Here is a 9,593-nt window from a genome sequence, read left to right as displayed (position 1 = left end):
AGGAGTCGAATGTGCTCATCAATGGAGCCCTGGTATGAGAGTGGCTTTTGTTTGGAGTTGCTTTGAGGATGCGCGAATAGCCTGTCCTGACCATACCAGAAATGTACTCAGACAGCGTCCTCCCTGGAAGTATCAGCACTACATCCTAGTTTAAGGGATGCCATTTCCTTGATTTGCAAAGAAATCACCTTGGTACAAAGCATATGCTGATGCGAGGACATGGAAGGACATAAAACAATGTAACTGAAACCAAGCATCATGCTCTTGAATGATATACTCTGACTGAACAGGGTTGGTGGGTCATCATTCCATGCCAGGATCTTTGGGATATGGTATGAGGTCTTGAGACGTACTGGGAAGTAGTTAGTATCAATTATTCCGGGCCAAATTGGACAAATCAAGAACTGACATACAATACTTCATAGTCGCAATTTCTGAATTAGTCTTTAGTCTTTTCGGGCCAGCAATCTTGGGTGGCAACTTCGCTGCTACACAATGCCCCGAATCCAATGTTATAGTGAAGACCCGGTTTAAGCCCCCTTCTTCCTTCTCGCAGGTGACGACCTTGGTCGCTTCTAGTTCTGTGTAATTTGATATTATAGAGCTCGTCGGAATTGAATTTGATTAAAGGGACTTCCGCTGCAGCTCATCGCGATGGAGCCATCGCCCACCGGTGTATGAATAAGGATAGGACGCTGTTGATATCAGGGAAGACTATGTATAAAGGTAATAGGTACACCATGAGAGATTGAGGACATTGCCGTTGGACTTTGCTTCAAGGTAGTGTTGGAAGAAGACAAGAGTCGTTTGCGGATGTCGCCTGATAAACCAGCGGAGAATGGTGTGATTGGAATCAAAAGACGGCGGCGCCAAATTCGATGTAGTGCAATAGGTATATTGGTTGTCTGAGGTTGAAATCTGAATTTCCTTATGAATCACAGTATGAAGCTTTTGATGGGAGCAGGGTTAGCGCCGAACACTGAAAAATGTGGACTGTGTATGCGGTCGTTGATATGTTAATTGGCGCGCTTAGCGCCTCGAGTATGTATGTCCGCATGTTTTTATTGCAGTAATAACAGTATGTGCAAGATAACTTAGGCAGGGAATATTCACGCGAACCCTTCTATCTCAGCCAAATCCAAAATTATCCATCTGTCCGGCAAATGCCAGAGAAGCAGAGTCTCAATGTTACTTGGCACCAATTGCCCATGCAAATGGACAAAGCCTCGAACCAAGAAGAAACCGTCAAAGCAAGCAGGAACTTCACTAAGTCCTTTTCTTATCTTCCAAAGGCGACTTAGCATCCCCGAAAACCCCCGCCAAGTACGCCAAACGATTTACAAACAAGAATCCCGTAATCGAGATATTCCCCCAAGTCAACAGATTCCACCCTGCGACATCGAAGGTCGCCTCAGCCCCCATGGCAAGGTACGTCACGTAGATGTGTCCAAAGTCCGCGACGGCAAGACAGAACAGGTAGTTGCGCAGAACCTTGGGCTCAGTGGTGGTGTAGCAAATTCCCACGCCGAGGAGAAAAAGGAGGCCGTAGAGATTGGCGAGTTGGTAGGCTAGCGCAATGCTGCTGGGATGGATGGCGTCGGAAATCAAGTCTGGGTTGGGGGCTTGGTCGAGAATGAACCAGTTTAGATCGATTATGGGGAGGGCCCAGCCAGCAATCCTTGATATGTTAGTTAAGTGACTTGCTTGCTTATTGAGTAAGGGGGACTCACAGAGAAATGGGTTCGATGACTCCGAAGAGCAGGTGAGGCCAGGTAGGAAAGATGGTCGAAACCATATCGTCAATGTCAGGTTGAGAAGGTTAACAAGGAGTTAAGGGAGCTGAGCAATGAACGTGGGAGAAAGAAAGAAAAAAGAGAAAGGGTGAAAGCAGTTATTTATCTTCCAGTTCAGCTGCAGTGAATCTCCTAAACAGTCAAACAGTATCAAACAGTAGTGAATGCTTGTTTGGGGAGAAAAAGGTACTTTCAAGAAAGAAGCATTGTATACTCTTGAATCTATTCAACTGCTTCATAAATATAGCATAAAAATGACATAAAATCAATAGAGTACCTAAGTATCGAATCCCACCTCAACCGATTTCCAAAACCGGCAAATGTGAAGCTAAAACCGGATTTATCCCGGAAACCGCGCAACTGGCCGTGTCGCTTCCCGTACAGCATCATGTCAGGCATAGTCGACGACGGCTTTCTACCATCAACTTCGCCACTTGGTGGCTCCAAAGCTATTTATATACGGACAATATGGACGGTGAGCGTTCTGATACTGCTCAGCGTACACTCTCTTTTAGCCATATGTGATTATCTCCCGATCCAGATGGTGAGACCCCGGTAATAATGGATTACAATGGCGTCAACAACTATCACAACCGGCCCCTCGATGAATCTCTAATCCGCGAACTTCCCCAACTCCAAAATCTCCGCATTGCTCCTTTGCGTCATCCGGTTTCCTCTCGTGCTCTGAGTGTTCCATCGCCGCTCGAGCCAAATGCCAGCGGAGTCTGTGAATCCAAAGCCAGCTCGGCTGCTGTCAGCAGCGGCAGCGCCGGCAGTTATACCAATCTACCCACCGTGACGGAGCTCTCGAACAACACACAAACAAAGAAGAACGATGATTCTATGTTGAATTTGGAACCACCTCCAAAACCAATCCTCCCCGCGTTTGTGAACCTGCGCGCTTTGGAGCGTTTCCCGTATTCCTCGTTCGACGAAGACTTTCACTTGATCCGCAAGCGCCGTCGTTTGGATGTCCACCCAGATGCTTTTGGAGAACACCTCCAGCTGCCCATTCCGCAGCAGCAAAAAGAACAGCGACCCCCACCGTTTGGGCCGTTTGCTATTCTTAACGGATTGAATGAACCACCGCCAAACGCTGCTCTCCTTCCTCCTATTGAGGCGGGTTCAATTACACACCTTCTGAGCAAGCCTACGAAAGAAGATGCTGTGGTAGAGCCTACCCTACTGACGACTAATAATGCCACAGATAGCCATACCAGTGAGAGAAGGGAAGGGAAAATCGAGGAGATCTTGGCGTCGCCTGTTGATAGCAAAGCAGGACATGTTGATCGGAACAACGTAGAGGAGTCTTTCACAGACAGAGTGAGGACTAGCAAAACTGGTAGTGAACAAACCAATGATACTAGCCCCAACAAGGGAGCCCCGCCTCCTGCGGAGAAGTCTCCGGAGCCTCCATCGCCCAAAACGCGTGGTCGCTCGCGCAAAAACCTGCGCAAATGGACGGAAGAGGAGACAACAGATCTTCTCCGTGGCGTTATCAAATGCGGAATCGGTAATTGGACAGCAATCCTGGCCCAGTCGGAGTTCAGGTTCAACAAACGGAGTGCTTCAAATCTGAAAGACAGGTACGATATGATGATTCTAGACAAATGCGTTCAACAAACGGCGTTTTGCTAAGACTTCATTTTTTTAATCTCAAGGTTTCGCGTTTGTTGTCCATGGGCATATCGGTATGTTTCATTCTAGGGCTTCTCATTGACATTCTCTTCTGACTCTGACAGGGCTGCCGATCCGAATGAAGCTACAAGGCAAGTGCGTGAAAAGCTCGCTGAAACTCTTCAGCGGACTGAAACTGAGGGTGATGGCGCAGCTGTAAAAATCCACTTGCCGCCTCCTCAACCGAGCAATTCCGGAAGTGATTCCAACTGGTCAGAAGTACGCCCAGTACTTCATACCAACGACTCTTCCTCATCAGGGTGTTCGTTAACAACAATAAAAACTGACACCAGCACATCGGAAGCCGGATATTCCTCATCCAGGACGATTTCAAACGAATCCGTATCCACGCTGGCTTCTCTTGGTGTCACAGAGCCTCATTACACTGTAAAGCCCAGGCGTCGCGCCCGCCGTCCATTTACATCTGCTGAGGATGAGGCGCTAGTGAAAGGATATGCCGTGCATGGATTTCAATGGACGCTTATCCAACAAGACAAACGGCTGAACCTAGGTCATCGTAGGGCGACAGACTTACGAGATCGATTCAGGACTAAATTTCCTCATGCCTACCGTGAAGGAGGCTCTATCAGCGGAAATTCTTTGCAATCTGAAGCCCAAAATCCGCCCCCCACAGATGAGACTAGTCAGGTGACTGGTACAAAGCGAAGCAGGAGGGCTGAGAGGCGTCCTGCATCTGCTCATCATGGCAAGGCTGATAATGCTCACCATACAGTTTCAGCCATGCCAGGGCCTTCAGGTTCTGCATTTCCTCATCACGTTCCTGCTCCGCAGGGGCTTTCAGAGAATTCGACGGTTGGTGTACCTCCAGCAGGTCCGTCATTTCCGTTCCACTTGGATAGCAATTCTACAGCTATTTCAAATGCTGAAGCTCCCTGGACGGATAGTACGCTGGCACCAATGGTTTGGGATGAGATTCCATAGCGTTTCTCTTCTACTTCTTTAATCTCATTTCTTCGTTTCATTTTCCCAAGCGCGGGTTACTGCTTGAGCTACATATGATTTGATTATTCTCTTGTAATCGTTTCTTCTCTTGGACTCTGTCACGTGTATCTCTGCGACGTTATTATGCCACGGCACAAGTTGATTCTGTTAATGCATTGCTTCTTATCTCAGTTCCTCGCAACTTCCAAGCAGCATATGATTCACGGAAATGAATGGTTTACATTAGATAGCAATGCTGGTTCTGATTAGCTTGTCAAATTGCCTAATATTGCTTCCGCTTCATCCAATGTAGTCCCGGAAGGATGGCAATATCAAACTAAACATCTTTGCTGTTTAGAAAACAAAAGTTGACCATGGGGCCCATACCTCATTCTTTCTGTGTCCCCCAGGACATCTGGATCCGACCCTGACTCTCCGTTCCATAACTCACTCGCAGTGGTATCACCGCCAACCTTATACGGTATGACGCACCGAGCACCCACTAGTCTGACGGAGCGCGAAAGATCCTTTTTAGCATTGGCCAATGATACTCTCGGGATCCCGGGAGTCAATTCCAAAGAGATCCTGTTGAAGTTGAAGATTTCAATGGTTTTCCTTGCACGCACACAAAAATAGAAGAAGTTGTACATTATGCCGCTGGAGTAACAAACACTAAAGACAAACCAATCTAACCTGAAGACATAAGACTAAGAAAACTAAGGATAACACATGCCTAAATGTAGGAGAGGAAAAAGAATGGCCGAGGTCCACCATGCGCCATGCCATGTATTTACCGTTCCCGAATGGGAAAACCACCATTGAAGAATAAATAAGGACGACGAGCTGGCTACCGTTGTCATTTTGGGAGGTAACCTATCAGGCCGGTCCGTACTAGGATAGGTAGCATCGCTGATTCGCTACCGATAGGGAAACGGAAGCGCTTTCTAATTCACCAAGCGTTTCGGTCCCAGTTTGGGTCTGTAGAATAGCAATCAGCAACTCATGACGACCCGTATCTCTTAGAAAAAAGAATGACATACCCTGGATAAAACTCGCAAGAACTTTACTCCCTGTCTGCAGCAAGGGGTGGCCCGCAACAATCTGCAAGAACCTCTGCAAACCCTCTCGCCGGTGCTCAATCACGTCGTCGCTAAAGCGGTTGGTGAACACTTTCCCCGGAAGTGGCGGTATTGTGACTCGTGTGCTCTCGCGCTCCAGGATATCTCTGAAGTACTCAAAGTCGGAGTATCGCCGGCGCACAACGGAGTGTTTCAGTTTGAAGGCGGGAATGTTCGTTCGACAGACGATCTCGTAGGAGGTGTACATGTTACGGGAGGTTCCATGGGTTTGGGGATTGCGGACCTAATCAAATGAGAAGACTTGTTAGCAAGACATGAGAGTAGAGATGGAAAGGATGATAATCCATAGCACTCCAGCGATATCGATGACAGGTATAGGAGAGCGTTGGACCAAGGAACTGAGAACGCCTTACTTCAATCTCGAGGAAATTCTCAGGAGGCCCATAGATCTCCTCGAAGCTTTGCTGCCGTGGCTCAGGGACCGCTTGCATTGTGGAATGCCTGTGGAATGTATGTACTCCGTATATCGCGTGAACGTTGAAAGAGGCGGGGACTGCGGGGAAGGTTTCAGCTACTCGACAGCGTGATGTACTCGAGAGCGGTATCGATAAGACTCGATAGTGACTACAGTAAAGCGATATATTGACCTGGCACGGGAAAGCCAGTTGAACGAATGTAGGTTACCAGGCGTGAATTTGGTCTGCCCTGAAATGGCGGGATAGAATGACGATAGCCACAGGCCCGGTTTATCATTGATCCGGATGGGATCTTATCGCAGGTGGTTGTTCCGAGGTATGTGCAGAGTTATTCCTGTTGATGAAGGATGCATGATGCTGTGTGAGGATTGGTATTAAAAGCTTGGCTAAGAGTATTCTATGATTTTCAAATAGTCCCGATTCTTGCATTTGTCCCTACCCTTTGTACCCCTGTATACGAACTGACTCAAGGACATGTACATGTACTCGGAGCAAGTAGTCCTTTTATGTCTGGAGTAGAGCATCGAATATCACACTTTTCCACTGTTGTTGATCTTCGAAAATTCTTGGTTTCTGGGACCTAACTTATCCTTGACTACTAACATACTAAACCATAGACGTAAAGTCGGGGATAAGGGAGTTAACAGGCGGAGAACCCTCGGATGACATAACCGGAAATCGTATCGATAAGGAGGGTGCCGCAATCAACAAGACGAAAGCGACAATTGACTCAAGACAATTGTCGTGCAGGGTGACGCATACAGGTACCCTTTTCATTTTGAGACTCTCTTGTTGAAGATAATCCAATTCACTAATATACTCCACCGTTAAACCAGCGCACGACCTCGACCCGCCGATCATGAGCTCTGGCTTTCCACCCGCCGGTGACCAGCGAGAGTCGTCCTCTCGGGAGTTTGGAACTGTATGGCATCCGGCAAGGGAGTGGCTTGAGCAAGGCGAAAATGATGATGAACAGGATTTGGACTACGAACCGTGGGGAGATATGGACGACGAAATGGACGAGGAGATAACGTCGGAGCATGCGGAGGCAGAATATCAAGCATACCTGGGTAGGTTGATATTGCTTTGGTACCTTATCTAGTACTCTAGCACGAATCTGACACTATTTGATTCAGATTTTACAGGCGACCCTGAACTAAGAAATATCGACATCGAATTCACTTTGGATGGTCGCGACTCCGAAGAAGAAGACGAAGAGTACCCAGTTGAACGAGGTACCCTTTTACCTAAAATATTGAATAGGTAATAGCATGCTGATGGACACAGTTTCTGCTGCTCGGATAGTCAACGTTATGAGTTACCACGGCCTACGACCTCTTATGCGTCATAGTCGTATAAGCGACGAGGACGATGATGACGGGTCTGGATACTTTGTCTATGGGAGACCGCGGCGACCAAGACAAGATCGATTCCCCAAAGTCCCAAGTGAGGCGGGGAGGGACCTCATGGGATCTGGTGATTTTGGAAGCAATTCACACTACGTTGATGAACTGAAGAAGCGGAAAAGGGCACTCACGACTAAGTTGATGTGGCGAGAGTTGGGGATTGATGTCAATGGGGCGCGAAGAAGGGCAACACAGTCAATATTTCAGGTTAGTATCCGCGTACTGGAGTACAGGAAACAAGGCTAAACGCATCATAGGATTTGATTCCTCGTTCCGTAGCAGATAAAATCATCCACTACGACTCTCGATGCTATTCAGGCCAATTCTCAGATGACGGGAACTTTTTTTACTCTTGTGCCCAAAACTTCAAGGTTCGGATGTATGACACATCCAATCCTCATGATTGGAAATACTACAAAACCGTGGAATATCCATTCGGCCAATGGACCATAACGGATGCCACTTTAAGTCCGGACAACAGGCTTTTAGCATACAGCTCGATCCGGAACCTCGTATGCCTTTCGTCTACAGATCCAGCAGATCAGTCTGATCCAACCATACTCGATTTATCCAATCTACCTGGGGCTAGAAGCGAACGAGAAATTTATGGAAGTTCGCACTTTGGTGTAAGTGCTGTTCTGATCGTGAAACTGAGCAGTGCATGACTGACACATGGATGCAGATCTGGTCGCTCCGATTTTCGGGTGATGGACGTGAAATAGTCGCTGGTACATCTCACAAAACGGTCGTCGTTTACGACATTGAGGCACGGAAGTGCGTCCTACGGTTACCCAACCATGAGGAAGACGTTAACGCTGTCTGCTTCGGGGACAAATCGTCACCTCACATTCTCTATTCGGGATCTGATGATACCACATTACGTGTATGGGATCGCCGCTCGATGGGCGACGGCCGTGAAGCAGGAGTCTTTATGGGTCATATCGAGGGCCTAACCTACGTTGACAGCAAAGGTGATGGCCGATATGTCCTGTCTAACTCCAAGGACCAAACGATGAAGCTCTGGGATCTGCGAAAGATGATGACCACCGCCAAGTTTGACACTATCGACGCCAAAAGCTACACTACCGGGTTCGATTATCGTTTCGAACCATATCCAGACGAGTACTACGAACCTCATCCTCATGATTGCTCTGTCGTGACATTCCGCGGTCACCGCGTACTAAAAACGCTTATACGATGTCATTTTTCGCCTCCTGGAAGCACAAACTCGAGATATGTATATACGGGAAGTGAAGATGGCAAGGTCTATGTGTACAATCTGGACGCAACACTCGTGGGGACGATAGACGTCGGCATGGCCACACTTAATTCACGGCCGCGCGACCCCGATCTTTTGATGAATGCTTATGACTTCGGACTTAGAAGCGGCGAGTTGCTCTGGCGGACATGCGTCCGTGACGCGAGTTGGCATCCAAGTGCCCCTGTTCTTGCAGGTAAGTCATATCATGTTGTTTGTGCCATAACCAATCTAGCAAGCTGGCTGACAAGTTCAAGCGACGTCATGGAACGGGTGGGGCTTATCGTCTGGAACTTGTACGCTGCACTCGTGGAATGACTGCCCTACTGAAGATGAAGGCAACCCTCCTGTTGGCTTGAGCTATGATGCTAGACTGGACGAGGAGCCCGATTTCAACCATTATAAGCAGACCATGCAAGCGTATCGACGTGGAGGGCCTCTTCCAAGAATGAGGCACCGGTTTATTAGCTCCGATGAAGACGAGGACGAGGACGAAAATGAAGATGAGTTCGAATGATGATTCACGAAGACGATTATGACTCGGATGTACATATTAGTTTTGATTAAGCAAGCACAGGTAGTCTCGCCCTGGAAAAATTTCATGAAATCACATTATTTGTACAAGAATACAAGTAACGAAATAAACCATGGTAGAGGGATATCTCATCACCGCGACTCTCCCTGCCCCAAGCCGCATTCCGGTGCCCAAAGAGTATAGTGTTTCGAAGGAAATATGACGTTCAATCCCAGTATCCGTTTAAACCCTGTGCCGATTGATTCCCTAGGATGAGCCCATTGATGACGAAATAATATGAATACGCCCGACACGTGGTATCATGATGACTCTGGTGACCCTCCTCAACTCCCGGTTTTGTTGTGCATTGGTATCAAGATTCAAAAGCGACTCGCTAGGCAATTATGCGCCGCCGACAAGGATGTTGTTCACAGGGATGTGTACTGTA

The 9,593-nt window shown here is 47.7% G+C and overlaps 4 protein-coding genes across 4 annotated transcripts; 2 read left to right on the top strand and 2 right to left on the bottom strand.

Annotated features, from left to right (window-relative positions):
* Window positions 1–1,266: 1,266 nt before the first annotated feature.
* ACHE_70392S (uncharacterized protein) lies at window positions 1,267–1,795 on the bottom strand (the record flags this gene model as incomplete). The annotated part of the gene is made up of 2 exons (XM_043282720.1): window positions 1,267–1,678; window positions 1,731–1,795. The coding sequence occupies 2 exons, from the start codon at window positions 1,793–1,795 to the stop codon at window positions 1,267–1,269; spliced, it is 477 nt and encodes a 158-aa protein (XP_043140071.1).
* Window positions 1,796–2,354: 559 nt separating this feature from the next.
* On the top strand, window positions 2,355–4,412 carry ACHE_70391A (telomere repeat binding factor family protein; the record flags this gene model as incomplete). Its single annotated transcript, XM_043282718.1, has 3 exons — window positions 2,355–3,379; window positions 3,455–3,484; window positions 3,536–4,412. The coding sequence occupies 3 exons, from the start codon at window positions 2,355–2,357 to the stop codon at window positions 4,410–4,412; spliced, it is 1,932 nt and encodes a 643-aa protein (XP_043140070.1).
* A 949-nt stretch (window positions 4,413–5,361) lies between these two features.
* SNX3 (sorting nexin-3) lies at window positions 5,362–5,738 on the bottom strand (the record flags this gene model as incomplete). Its single annotated transcript, XM_043282717.1, has 2 exons — window positions 5,362–5,390; window positions 5,453–5,738. 2 exons carry the CDS (start codon window positions 5,736–5,738, stop codon window positions 5,362–5,364), a joined length of 315 nt encoding a protein of 104 aa, XP_043140069.1.
* A 1,088-nt stretch (window positions 5,739–6,826) lies between these two features.
* Window positions 6,827–9,148, top strand: ACHE_70389A (WD40 repeat domain-containing protein; the record flags this gene model as incomplete). Its single annotated transcript, XM_043282716.1, has 6 exons — window positions 6,827–7,037; window positions 7,104–7,202; window positions 7,255–7,580; window positions 7,631–7,999; window positions 8,056–8,827; window positions 8,889–9,148. 6 exons carry the CDS (start codon window positions 6,827–6,829, stop codon window positions 9,146–9,148), a joined length of 2,037 nt encoding a protein of 678 aa, XP_043140068.1.
* Window positions 9,149–9,593: the final 445 nt, after the last annotated feature.

Source organism: Aspergillus chevalieri, chromosome 7 (assembly GCF_016861735.1).
Source record: "Aspergillus chevalieri M1 DNA, chromosome 7, nearly complete sequence".
Classification (NCBI taxonomy): domain Eukaryota; kingdom Fungi; phylum Ascomycota; class Eurotiomycetes; order Eurotiales; family Aspergillaceae; genus Aspergillus; species Aspergillus chevalieri.
The sequence above is the reverse complement of the archived record's forward strand: the minus strand, read 5'-3'. Positions and strand labels throughout refer to the sequence as shown.